Genomic DNA, 14,009 nt, shown 5'->3' on the forward strand with positions numbered 1-14,009 from the left:
TGTTAATAGGAAAAACTGACTCCTGCCCCCCCCTGCTGGGTCCAGTGACATCACATTCTAGAACCTGCAACCCAGCAATTCCTCCAGCTTCTCTCTGAAGAGTGGACTCCAGCGCAGCTTCAGTAAATCAATAACCCTCCCCCCCCGTACACTGGGATTCTATTCTACAGTTAAAGATTAATACTTTTAGACGTGATGTTAATGATGTGTCTCTACATTAACCCCCCCTCAGCCTCGTGTGGGACAGAGTGTTTACCTGTGACGGGGAGATGCTGCTGGGCAGAGAGGGGACGGATGAGGCGGTGGGGGGGGCGGAGGGGTAGGCGGGCGGGCGGAGGCTGTGAAATAAGTCTGGAACAAGAGTGTCTATGTTAGCGTCAGGTTAGTGGGACCGCACGACCTCGGGGTTAGCAGAGGCGTGAGCTCCGGTGCGGCACTACAGCGCCCTCTACGGGAGAGAGGGGGGGGACGGTCACCTTGGAGGGGGTCGAAGGTCTCCATGAAGCCCAGGTTCGGCTGCAGGGGGATGAGGCCCGGCTGGATCATGTCGGCGTTGCCCGCGTGAGCTGTGGGAGGAGAAAGATGATTATGAGATGAATGATAAATGATAAACAGTCACATTTAGAGTCGCTTTTCTCCTTCACGGCGCAGATATCTCACGAGGCTGTGCATGAAGTGACTGATATTAACCCCTTAGCACATTTTCTCCAGTTTGGCTTTACCCCAGTCCAAAAGCTTCTGGAAAAAAGCTGTGAAAATAGCAACAAAACTGAGAAGAAAACAATGATGGAAATGTGCCAAAATAAGTGACGAAAAATTGATGAAAAAGTGGCAAAAATGTGATAAAAATGTGACAAAAAATGACAAAAATGTGACAAATAAAAAAAATGACCAAAAATTGACCAAAAAATGACAGAAAAATGACAGAAATGTGACAAAAAATGGACAAAAAAAATGACAAAAATGTGACAAAAATGTGATAAAAAAAAATGGACAAAAAAAATGACAAAAATATGACAAAAATGTGACAAATGAGAAAAATATGACAAAAAATGACAGAAATGTGACAAAAAATGACAAAAAACGACAAAAATGTGACAAAAATGTGATAAAAATTTGACCAAAAAATTACAAAAAATGGACCAAAAAATGACAAAAAATTTGACATAAATGTGATTAAAAAAAAAATGGCTGTGCATGAAGTGACTGATATTAACCCCTTAACTCCCACCGGAACCGAGCACATTTTCTCCAGTTTGGCTTTACCCCAGTCCAAAAGCTTCTGGAAAAAAGCTGTGAAAATAGCAACAAAACTGAGAAGAAAACAATGATGGAAATGTGCCAAAATAAGTGACGAAAAATTGATGAAAAAGTGGCAAAAATGTGATAAAAATGTGACAAAAATGTGACAAATAAATGACAAAAATGTGATAAAAAATTGACCAAAAAATGACCAAAAAATGACAAAAAATGACAAAAAATGACAAAAATGTGACAAAAATGTGACCAAAAAATGACACGAGGCTGTGCATGAAGTGACACATTTTTACAAGGTGGGATTTGGAAAGTCAAATACTGTGTTTTATGAGGTGGGACTTGGTGTGAAATGTGTGAGAACCAGTAATTTGATACCACGTTATGACAGATGTGCGTCTGCTGAATGTACATCGCTCCTGATATACGTGATATTTCCCATTAACCTGTTAACCCCCCCTGCACACGCACAACAGTTATTATCCAGGTGTCCAGGCATTACCCAAATCTTAAATGAGTAAATGAGGATGTAAAGGCAACAAGGTGCTCCGAAAAAAGCATTCAAAAAAGTTACAAAAAGGCAACAAAAACGTGACAAAGGTGACCACTGTACATTTTTTCTTCACTTTTTCATTGTCTTTTGGTCACTTTTTCCATTGCCTTTTTCTGTTTCTCTTTTGTGACTTTTTTGTCATTTTTTGTGACTTTTTCAGCCTCATTCAAGTCTCGTTTTTGTCACTATTTTGGTTAGTGATGCACGATAATGCCAGTTTGACCCGATAATTACCATAAATCAATGTAACAGCTCACAGTTATGCCCAAAATGTATGAACTCTATCAATAAATACACAAGTGAATAAATATAGATCAAATAATGAGTTTTACTTTTTACACTCAGGAATCATTAGTGAAATACTGTCTATATTCCAGTATCGTAGCTGAGTCCAGACATCCTCTCTCTCTGACATAAGTGATGCCAAATCCGTGCCTGAGACAGATTCAAGTTTGATTAATAACACGATACGATACGATCGCACCAGAGCAAGACATTACCACGTCGTGTGGCAGAAAACACGAGCTGTGCGGCTCATTTCATCCATGTAAAACTTCTCTCGTTCACAGCTTCGATCGCTGGGCTGTCGTCTTTATTTTAACAGGAATACGAAGATTAAACATCGGTTTAGGACCCGCTCTCTCCGCGCTTCGCAAACTCCTCGTCTTTTCCTTTTTTTGTTGCAGTGAAAATGTTGAAGTGACTTTGATGTAAAAAGTAAAAACCTCTTCCCTCACAGAGAGAAATACTGTAATACTCTGTGTGTTTCAGCTCCGGCTGCAGGAGGAGCGGGACGGTGGAGCTGCTGGAGCTGCAGATTCATTTTAATTTGAGCTTATAATTATGGGGCCAATTATCGGCAAAACATTTTTATTGGCTTATCAGGGACGGCGTCAAAAAATCAGAAAATTGTTGAAAATGATCAGCGGACGATTCTGTCGTGCATCAGCTTTTCGATCTGGGTAAAGGCAAACTGGAGAAAATGTGCTCGGTTAAGGAGGGAGTAAGTCATAGTAAGGACATTTTCTCATCAGTAAAGTCAATATTGGATTTGAACATCTGTTTGACAATTGAAGAACTACATTGGTGTTGACAGTGTTGGGAAAGTTCATTTTCTACATGAACTAGTTCAAAGTTCAGTTCACAAATGTCAATATAAACTAGTTCGTTCATAGTTCATTATTGTTTATAGTTAATAGTTCGTTCATAGTTCCAAAAATGAACTAGTTCATAGTCCTTTTTTTTGAGTTTTTTGCTGCGAGCTGTTATTCAGGCATGAAAACAGATCAGGTGAATCAGTGAAAAGGGTGAGAAGTATATTATATTCCATATCTTAAAGCAACAGTCTGATGTATTTTGAGATGCATTTTTGCCAACCTTGGGAGAGCTGGAGAAATGAGTCAAACATATTATGGGCTCTTCACTTAGTGTGATGCAGCTCTGTCATGTCACTGTGTTAGGAGTGGATTTTGGATATCTTTGCTAATCATATTTGATTGACTGCGGAATTCTTCCGCAGTCAATTATTGGTTTTCATGTTCTTTATTATTATTCCTCTTCCATCTTTTTCCCGATTTTCTAGAGCTTTCAGCAGCTTCATGCTTTGTGCAATTTATGCAAGTTATGCATCAAAACGTTCCGCATGTTGAGGAGAAGGTGCTATTACTTTTGGGACTTCTGCAACTTACGTTTTTTCCGCAATCGGCCAAAATGTCGGAGATTTTTCCCATTGACTTATAATGGGGCTGCCGCAAATCCATGCTTTTCTGCACTTTTTTCTGCATTTTATGCAATTTCTGCACTTTGTGCATGTTCAGCTTATGCAACTTGTGGGTTTTGAGAAAAAATTGTCCTTCTGCAGATTTCCAGTTTTTTTAAACGGGAGTTTGAAATTTTTGCATTGGTGTGTATGGGGGGAATCCAGCCAATGGGGAGACTCCAGGCCTTTCAGCCATTTGTGCAGCTTCTGCCAATCAAGCACTGAGGCCATTTCAACTGTTTGACCAGTTTATGGAATATGAATGTGTATGCAATATTAACAATTTATGCAAATTAACCACTTTATGGGATTTAACCAGTTAATGCATTTTAAAGCGTTTATGCAATTTACATAATTTATGCAAATTAACCCATTCATGCATTTGACCACTTTATGCATTTTACCAGTTTATGCAAATTTGATTATGCAATTTGAAGAGTTTATGCAATTTCTGCATTCGCTTCCCGCATTTCCGCAGTCAATCGCAATGGCGCAGCCATTGCATTTCTAGTTCATAATATTATTATAATAATTGTTTTTGAGTTTAATTGGTAAATTCTTAGTGGAAAATGAAGCTACAAATATTCAATTGCATTTGTGTTAATTTGGTAAATTAATCATGTGAAATCCTAATGTAATAAGGAGCTAATTTGTAGTTAAAAAACTCCACATTGTGGCTTTATGTAAATCAGTGGCACCGCAGAGCAGAGTTTGGAGCGACAGACGTTACACAAGGGAAACTCGCTTCGTAACCTCACACTGTGGCTGCTGCGGCACCGTGCGGACCCGCAGGTTACCCGTGTGCCAGTGCCTGTGCCAGGGCCTGTGCCAGGGCCTGTGCCAGGGCCATAAACAGCAGAGACACCGCCACAGGACTGGACACAGTCGGGCCGTTGGCGTGGGGGCGGAGCGGAGCGAGCGCGAGCTACACCGTGGACCCGCCAGAGTTTAGAACCGCTGGTAAACTGACGGCGCGGCGAGGGTTTATAATTACATTCACTGATCCGCGGTCTTAAATCACAGATAAAAGAAATCTGGCACCATATTGAACGAACGTAAATAGAACGGGAATGCCGTTCACAGAGAACGTGTTCATGGTTTCGTTCATCAGGCAGTAACACTCATGAACTTTTGTTCACAGAGCGTGTTCAGGTTCATCACTGGGTGTTGATTATCTTTGAGGATGGAGAATGATGTCAAGTTTACATTGGACTTGTTGTATTTTCTTTTTATAATGTATTTTATATGTATACTTTTAACAAAGACCTCAGGAAGACGAGCTGGCTGTAAAGCTAATGGGGATCCTAATAATGAACTGAACTAAACATGAATGCACAATCCTTCATAAAACCAGAACATATAAGATGACGCCCCCCCCCCCGTCACAGGACAGCCCCTCCTCTCACCGATCTCGCGGGGGTTGGGCCAGGCGATGTGCTGGTGTGAGGCCAGCGTAGAGAAGAGCGTGTCGCTGAACTCGGACATGAGCACGTCCATGTCGAACAGCGGGTCCATCTCCATGGGGGCGGGGGCGCTCTCCAGGCTCCTCCGGGGGACGCGCCGCATGACCATGTCTTCATCCTGGTAAAGGGGCAAACGAAGCATGTCTGGAGACACTTCCCCGAACAGACACAACTGCTCCTCTGGGTCCTACCATGGTGCAACGACACACACACACACACACACAGACACACACACAGACACAAACACATGCAGGGGTGAGTCCAGGCCAATGGGCAGCACAACATCTCCAGATGCCATGCACACATTAAAGATGGATCAAAAAGTATCTAACCATATAAATGTCTGAGTCCATAGAGTCATTTTAACCATTTTGCATTTAAAATAACTTATATTTGAGCAGCATCAGCTTCGTGGTTGTATAAGCTACGCGGCGGCGGAGTGATCTGCTAGAAAATAGTCCCTCAAAATGCGATCATTCATGTGATGCAGGTCAGTTATATTCCAAACATGATTCTATATAAACACAGACATTTATATGGTTAGTCTGGTGTTATAAGTGATTTGCCTCAGGTGCTCTGTGGAGCGGGTCACACTGTTTTTAATGCAGGCTAGCTGATACCATAGATATGAACTAGCCTTACATTAGCCTAGCGCCACGAAACTCTTCAAATATAAGAACTGCATGAAATACAAAAAAAAATAGATCCATAAATCAGCAACACTAGGAAATGAGGCCCTATGTCAGGGGTAGGCAACGTCAGGCCCGGGGGCCAAATCCGGCCCTCCAGCACAGCACCTCTGGCCCTCAAGATGACTTTGAGTAACATTATTACACAAATCAGAGAGTACTTTAAACATTATTAGAGTTAAATGGGAGAAAAAAAGGTAGAAACACTGTCTATACACCCAATTAGGCCATATATTATGTAGTTATTCTCTTTTTTTATTGTTGTTCCATTACAGAGGCCTATTTCAAGACATTCACTACAGCCATTTTGAGAGAGCAATTTTATACAAGGCAGTTATTCTCAATTTACTGCATTTACAGACCAACAGAAGGTTTGCTCATCATTGTAGTGTGATATAGACTGGTGCTGTGTGATTGAAAAAAGCATAATACCCCCTCTTTAAAAACAGTGTGACCCGCTCCACAGAGCACCTGAGGCAAATCACTTATAACACCATATAACACACCTTATAACACTAACTATATATCCAATAACCCTTAAAATATGACGTATAACAAAGTAAAAGCAGTGAAAAAGTCCACTTTGCCGACCACAGGTCCATTAACCTGTAACTGAATACAACTCCAAGCTTATTTCTTTTGGGATGGAAGCAGCATATGAATATTGTTAAAAGCCAATATCTCCCAGTTAGTAAGTCTCCTTTAATATCAGTGTTGTAGGTGGAGAGCTGTGGGTTAGTGAATGACTTTAGTAACTGTGGGACACGTTCATTTACCTTGAGTAAACTTGAGAGGTCGTCATCCTTGTGCTGTTGTAACTAAAATGCAAAATCGAGGTCAGATTCAACAATAAGTAATAAAACACAGTCATATAAATGCTTACCCTTTTCTTAAAATACGTCCTCCATTTGTGATACTCTCGAATGACTATTTCTATTCGTCGCTTCCAGCATCGGCCCTCGGTGATGGCCTGCAGGACACACGGAGCAGACGTGTTCAGCCGAGGAGCCAAACCCGGCTCGTTAAACACACCATACCTCTGCGGGGCGATGGACGTCCAGCTCTATGTTCCCGTCCAGGGGAGTCACAAAGTGGCACACGGGGTTCTGCCTCTTCTCCACATCTGTGCAAAGAAAACACTCCTCTTAAACAAAGCTGTGGCTGCGTTCAGGAAGGTCAGAACATTCTAGAGCTTAAACCGTGGAGGAGACGACAGGGCTGAATACAAACAGAAACATCAACAATTAAAGCCATATCTGCAAACAGATCATTGGTGGAACATCTCTGAACGTGTTTCGTGGCCAACTGTGTCTCAGACCAAATGGCTTTGGGGCCAGATCTTCCAAGGACAGAGCAACTCCAAACTCTTATCTTGCATATCACATATCTCACAGCTTTAGCCGCTGGTGAGAGGGCGTCGCTTATCAAAGAAAGAGGTCGACTCAGAGCACTGACAGCGCTGCTCTTTATGGCAGCCTTCACATTACTTTCCTCTTTACATTTCGCTGCCTTGTATTACAGGTCTGTTTACAGCCTTTGGTCGAACTATAAAAAAGGAGCTTTGCAAAGGCTGCAGGCGGCCTATTATGACGCTCTGCGTGAGCTTCTCAGGAGGCCGAGATGGACCAGTGTGAGTGAGACTAGGGATGCACCGATACCGATACCAGTATCGGGTATCGGGCCGATACCACAGGCTTGTACTCATACTCGTACTCATTCATGAGGTCCCGATACCAGAAACCGATACCATTTGACGTGCGGCCAGCGCAGCTACGAGGCGCAGCTACGAGGCGCAGCTACGAGGCGCAGCTCTCAGCTGAGGAGAGAAGAAGCAACAAACTGGAGAATAGTTTAGTGTAAATACAATAATCCACATAGAGCTGACTTTATTACAGACTGCGCTCTCTAAACCAGAGTCTGAGCTGGATTTAACCAGAGCTTAATGTTGTTGCAGCGTCTGCAGTGTTTACAACAGACAGGCTAACGTTGCTAACTCACGGCTAACAGTTTGGGCCATTCTGCGCCGTTTTATGCCCAGGGGTTTATTCATCTGAAAAACTAACCCAGCGACTAAAAGGTCCTCAGAAAATCCAAATAAAAGAGATGCAGCATGTTTATATTGAGCCAAAATGAGCTGCAGCAGAACAATGAAAACGCTGTAGCTTCTCGCTAAGTTACTACAAACACACAAGAAAATCCACACAGAGCTGAAGTAAAGACGAAAAGAGACCATTTAAGTAACATCTCAATACTATTGTTACATAAAAATACATAAATGAATAAAGCTCAGGCATTGGGAGCTTTTGGACATGGACTTTTCTGTCTATGATGGACAGAGACATAAAAATAAATTATATTGAACGAAAATAAAATAAATAAATAAATGGCATCAGCACAATTCTAATATAACTGCTCTTAAATGTGTCGCCTACTTTACTTAAGGAAATGTAAATGAGTAAATTAACTAACTACAAACCAATCTGCTGTGAGAAAAGTAACAATGTTGAAGAAAATGCCTTGTACTCGTATCGGTATTCGGTATCAGCGAGTACTTAAATCAAAGTACTCGTACTCGTATCGGTTTTAGAAAAAGTGGTATCGGTGCATCCCTAAATGAGATGTTTGTCACTGCTGGAATAAACACGCTTAAAGCCACAACTGCGGGAGCTTATGTACCGTTTTATATGGTGTTTGAATAAGTTGTAAGTATTCGCTCTCAGTCGAGGAGGTGGAGGCCCTGGTTTAGTGTCTTTTTAAGATGTGATAAGAAGTGATGTCACTCTGTCTCTTTGGACCTCGAGTCCGTAATGAAGTTGAATTGAAATTGAATTGAATATTATTCCTTTAGAATCCATGTATCATTCCTTCAACAAAAACAACATTACCTAGAAAAGTCTGCTTGAATGTGATGGGAAAAAAAATCGCTCTCAATGGCTTTGTTTTTTTAACGTTTAATCTGATGCATAAATTGAAATATACGCATTGAAAGCACAGGCTCAGGGCGTGATCATATCGATTCTGAGGTTCCCCCTCTTGAGAAGCTAAAGGGACTATAGGGAGTTTAAAAATGTTGAAATTTAGGGCTGTGTAATTAATCGAAATTTGATTACGATTTCGACTACAACAGTAAACGATTACAAAATTAGCATGATCGATTTTTTGCAAAGCAGACGTGCGTTATTTCAAGGCGCTGGGATTATTTTCCCTTCGCTTTTCACGTGCCGTGGCTCATGCTTTTGTCTGACATAAAAACAAACAGCGCTGTGTGATGATGTTGTTGTGGATTTTTTTACTTAATAAAGCTTAAAGGAATAGGCCACCGTTTTTACATACTGAGATATGTTCTTACCTCACTTTAGCCGAGTTAATATATCCCCGTCTGGTCTTTGTCCGTGCGCTCTGTCACGCAAACGTAGCACATACGCAGCCTCTCCCACATGTCACATAGCTCCAAAAAAGCTCACGATAGAAGCTACCAAGCTCTTCCACGTGTTCCCTATTTAAATAAAGTTACCTGAAGTGTTTTCATGCGAAGTTAATTTACACCGAAATGTAGCATGTCGATTTTATAAGCAGATAAAAAGGGGAACTATATTGTGAGGCGTAATGATACGAGGAGCAAAACGTCCGCACAGTAACTCCTAAAGGTTATTGACGGAAGTGAGCGGGGAAGTCTTTAGGAGTTACTGCGCGGACGCTTTGCTCCTCGTATCATTACGCCTCACAATATAGTTCCCCTTTTTATCTGCTTATAAAATCGACATGCTACATTTCGGTGTAAATTAACTTCGCATGAAAACACTTCAGGTAACTTTATTTAAATAGGGAACACGTGGAAGAGCTTGGTAGCTTCTATCGTGAGCTTTTTTGGAGCTATATGACATGTGGGAGAGGCTGCGTATGTGCTCCGTTTGCGTGACAGAGCGCACGGACAAAGACCAGACGGGGAAATATTAACTCGGCTAAAGTGAGGTAAGAGCATATCTCAGTATGTAAAAACGGTGGCCTATTCCTTTAAGAGAAGTTTTGTCTATTTATTTAGTATTTAGCACTTTAGCACAACTAGTCAAAAAGAACACAAAAAGCATCCATTCGGATGTATGAGTATACAACAAAATAATGAATAATAATAATAGCATGTGCATGGGAGAGGTAGAAGCCATTAGGCTTATAACAACACCACTCCCAAGTAAACAATTAAATAAGAATCAGCTGCGGCAGTACATACAACCACACAAAGTCACTACATAGTACAAAAATACAGAGTCAAATACAAATACAACGTGTCAAATATAAAATACTCATACAATCATTTCCTTTATGAGTCTCTGCTCTGTACTCAAGACAAATACTCAGCCATTAATTTTTGTTTTAGTTTGTTTTTATACATGTATAATGAGGTGGAGGAATCCAGAAGATGGATATGTCTGTTCCAGACTTTAACTCCATCATATCTAATTGACCGTTGATCACGAGATGTTTTATATAACGGCAGATGAAGGTGCCGTTTTACAGCCTGCCTTGTTGAATAACAGTGAACCTGATGGTTATGCATAAAATAATGTTTTATATACGAAGGCCAGTCCTTATCATACAGTGATCTAAATACAAAGGTACAAGTCATTAAAGTATTTATATCAAAAATGTTCAAGAGTTTCATTTCAAAAAACAAAGGTGCACTTGGAGCATCAGGTTTGGAAAGAGTAGCTATACGGACAAACTTCTTTTGTAGAATGAAAATTTTGTTTAGGTAAGTGGTGAAAGTATTTCCCCAAACAATATTACCATAATTTAAATAGGGATAAACAAGACTGTAGTAAAGTGTTAACAGACATTTACGATTTACTAGGTTTCTAATTTTACTTATGATTCCAATAGACTTAGTTATCTTTTTGCAAACTTTTTCGACCTGTTCCTTCCAGCACAGTTTATCGTCAATCTGAACTCCTAAAAAACATGTCGATGACACACTGTTTATTTCTTCATTATTAATATAGATTTTAATTTGATCTTTATCATATGTTTTATTACCAGCAAACAACATAAAATTAGATTTATTAACATTTAATGACAATTTATTCGCTCTGAACCATTCTGAATAATTTTGAAGATCATGATTTAAATGTTTAATCAGAGCCTTTAAATCCCTGTCAGAAATAAATAGATTGGTATCATCAGCAAAAAGAACTGGAAAGGTGGTCGTAGAAACAGAAGCAAAATCATTAATATAGATAATAAATAACAATGGTCCCAAAATTGAACCTTGTGGTACACCATACTCCACGGAATTCCTTTTAGATTCATAGTTTTTCATGCAGACATACTGTTCTCTGTTAGTTAAATAACTATACAGCCAGATATAGACATTGTCCCTGAATCCGTATTTATGCAGTTTTTGAAGCAGAATATCGTGGTTTACGGTGTCGAAAGCTTTAGATAGATCTAAAAATACACCAATTGCAAATTCCTTTTTATCCAAAGCCCTATGAATTCTATCCACTAGTTCAATAAGGGCCATGTGTGATGAATGATATTTGCGAAATCCGAACTGATAATTATATAATATATTGTTCTTAATTAAGTGTAGATGAAGTCTTCGATAAACAAGCTTTTCCAAGATTTTTGAAAAACATGGCAATATGGAAATAGGACGATAATTTGAGAAGGATGCATTTTCACCATTTTTATACAAAGGTACAACTTTAGCTATTTTTAATTCATAAGGTACAATGCCAGTTTTCATAGATAATGCAAAAATATAAGAAAGGGGTTCAGAAATAGTAGATGCAACATCTTTAATAATAGAAGCACTTATTCCATCATGGCCAGGGGCAGATGTTTTTAGGCCTGCAATGATTTCCTGAACCTCACTAGAATTAGGCGGTTCAAAGTCACTAAAAGAAGAAAATGTCCCTTTAATGTAGTCTAGTGGATTGATATTTGTGGGGCGAATTCTCTTAGCCAGAGTAGCACCAACATTTGAGAAATAATTATTGAACTTACATGCAATATCTAAAGGATTATGAAAGGTACTACTTCCATCTCTAAAAGTTGAAGGATAGTTTAAAGGAGCTCTTTTTCTTTGAAGTAGTTCATTTATTGTTTTCCACGTACCTTTAATATTGTTCACTGATTTTTGAAAGTGATCACTAAAGTATTTTTTCTTTGTTATCCTAAGAAGATGAGTGTATTGATTTTTATACAACTTATATGTAGCTAAATTTAATGGGGAAGGGGAGGAAAGATACTTTTTATACAGCTTATTTTTAATGCGTGAAGATTTTAGGAGTTCACTTGTAAACCATTGATTTTGTTTTTTTACTTTACCCCCATGAGGTTTTATAATTGGAAAGGACCCCTCAAAAACATCATTGATTTTTTGCATGAATATCTGATATGCTGAGTTAGGATCATTTTCCCTAAAAACTTTTTCAAAGGAGAGATTTTCCACTAATTGTTTGAATTTGATTTTGTTAGCAGTATTATATGCTCGGAAACCGGTAACTGGCTCTTTATTAAGCATATAACCGTTGCCTAATGCAACCATTTGGAATATTGGGAAATGATCAGAAATATCTGTACATAATATTCCAGACTTTGTCTCATGGTTTAATGTGTTAAAAAGTATATTATCTATCAGTGTTGCAGAATTTCCTGTCACTCTTGTTGGTTTGGTAATTGAAGGAAAAAAATAGTTTGAATGTAGATGATTTAAAAATTCATCTGTAGCAGAATGTGTTTCCTTTTTGAACAAATTAATATTAAAATCCCCAAGAATATAGCACAATTTATTTTCCCTGTTTATGAGTTCCAAAGTACTTGAGAAGCATTGATTGAAGCTCAATCTCTAGTCTAGTCAACATGTGAAGTTTATTACGCATGCGGAGAGGGTTACACATAACGCGGGGTCATGGTAAGCTCTGCCCGAGTCAGCTTTCGCATCACCTTATAAAGTTGAGCACCAAAGACAGAGCAGCAGGACAGGGGTCATACACAACAAAGGGAAGCACAGAAGCACATAGAAATGGTAATACAGTTGGGGATGTCACTGCAGGCAACCAAGAAGGTGCTTTACATGGTAATGCATCACGGTGGCGTTTGGAGGCAGGAGGAGGCCTTTGTCATGTTGGGGAGATGGGCCATGTGGGCCCTATTGTCTTTTAGGTGCGAAACGACCTTGCCCAGGATCTTTTGTAATGCTTCAGAGGATGGCCCACCTTGGCCTATCTTTCGTCTGGGATACAGGAAGAAACCAGTCTGGTCACCCAGCAGGGAGCCAGGCCCGCATGGCGTTAACTTAGTTACCTGGCTTAAAGCAGTACTAAGCAACTCTTCCCCCTAGAGGCCATAAGCGCAACTGCAGGTGTCGTAGCAAGTTACGATTTTTTTACTTATTAATTGTCTTGGAGAGTAAATGCTACGCAGACAGGAAAGGCGAAGGGAGAGAGGGTTAACTGTGCATCCAATCCAAAGGAAATATTTTTTTTCACTCAAACTTGGCTGTAAATACTGTTTAAAGTGACGCTAGCCCGCAGTTAGCTTTGCCCGTTAGCCTGTTAGCTTCTTCTTCGTGATTTCATTAGTGTGTATTGCTTTCTCCGGACCGGTGGCAGTCAAGTTGCAAACATGGTTTTCTGGTCAGAGACACCAGGGGGAGATGAAAGACCCTCCAATCAGCCCATAAACACTTGTATTACCCCCACAGGGACTACGGAGAGGATTTATTAAGGTAAACACGTTACTTAGTACTGCTTTAACTTTAACCAAATTTGTCATAACAATGTCATCAGGCCGCGCTGCTCAGTTTGCTTGTGCAGGTGTGAGGGCTGGCCAGCAGGGGGCAGGTTTTCCTCCCCCTACATGTTCCAGCCATGTCCTAATGTGTAGAATGAGCTCAGACCTGTTCAGCACAACTGCCTCTAAAATCCTGCACTTTCACTCAGAAAGGTGTTACAAAGCTGAGAAACGGGGCAGTGTCGACATGTTGGTGCAAACGAACATCGGACATTTTACACAAATCAATCGACTAAACATCACATTTTCTGGTGAACATTTTCCCACGTTCGCAGCTTAATGAACAGGCTTCGTGTTCGACCAGAAGAGTCAGGACAAAGGAAGTGCTGATCCGTGAGTGGGCGGGGCAGAGTAAGGTGCTTTGCTCCGGGCCCGAGCGGCAGGTCGGGCACATGAACAAGTGGCAACCAAGCTATCTGTGGCAATGGACAAAATTTCTGTATGGTTGAATGATTCCTGTCTAACACTGAATGTGAGTAAAACTGCGGCAATGTTCT

General features: G+C 40.3%; 2 protein-coding genes across 2 annotated transcripts in view; both read right to left on the reverse strand.

Moving 5' to 3' along the window:
• LOC306977669 (intermembrane lipid transfer protein VPS13A-like) overlaps positions 1-14,009 on the reverse strand; it is a gene marked incomplete at both ends in the record, with an annotated part of 217,487 nt that overhangs the window by 108,219 nt on the left and 95,259 nt on the right. The gene's annotated exons all lie outside the window — the stretch shown is intronic.
• The window catches only part of LOC306977350 (MLX-interacting protein-like), a gene marked incomplete at its 5' end in the record, with an annotated part of 50,481 nt that overhangs the window by 20,619 nt on the left and 15,853 nt on the right, over positions 1-14,009 (reverse strand). Inside the window, 6 exons of the mRNA XM_079575653.1 lie at positions 257-351; positions 477-566; positions 4,973-5,216; positions 6,495-6,536; positions 6,602-6,688; positions 6,756-6,841. Of these exons, the coding sequence (XP_079431779.1) occupies positions 257-351; positions 477-566; positions 4,973-5,216; positions 6,495-6,536; positions 6,602-6,688; positions 6,756-6,841 (644 nt within the window). The remainder of the gene's footprint in view (positions 1-256; positions 352-476; positions 567-4,972; positions 5,217-6,494; positions 6,537-6,601; positions 6,689-6,755; positions 6,842-14,009) is intronic.

The sequence above is a fragment of the Gobius niger genome (assembly GCF_951799975.1).
Source record: "Gobius niger genome assembly, chromosome: 1".
NCBI classification, from domain to species: domain Eukaryota; kingdom Metazoa; phylum Chordata; class Actinopteri; order Gobiiformes; family Gobiidae; genus Gobius; species Gobius niger.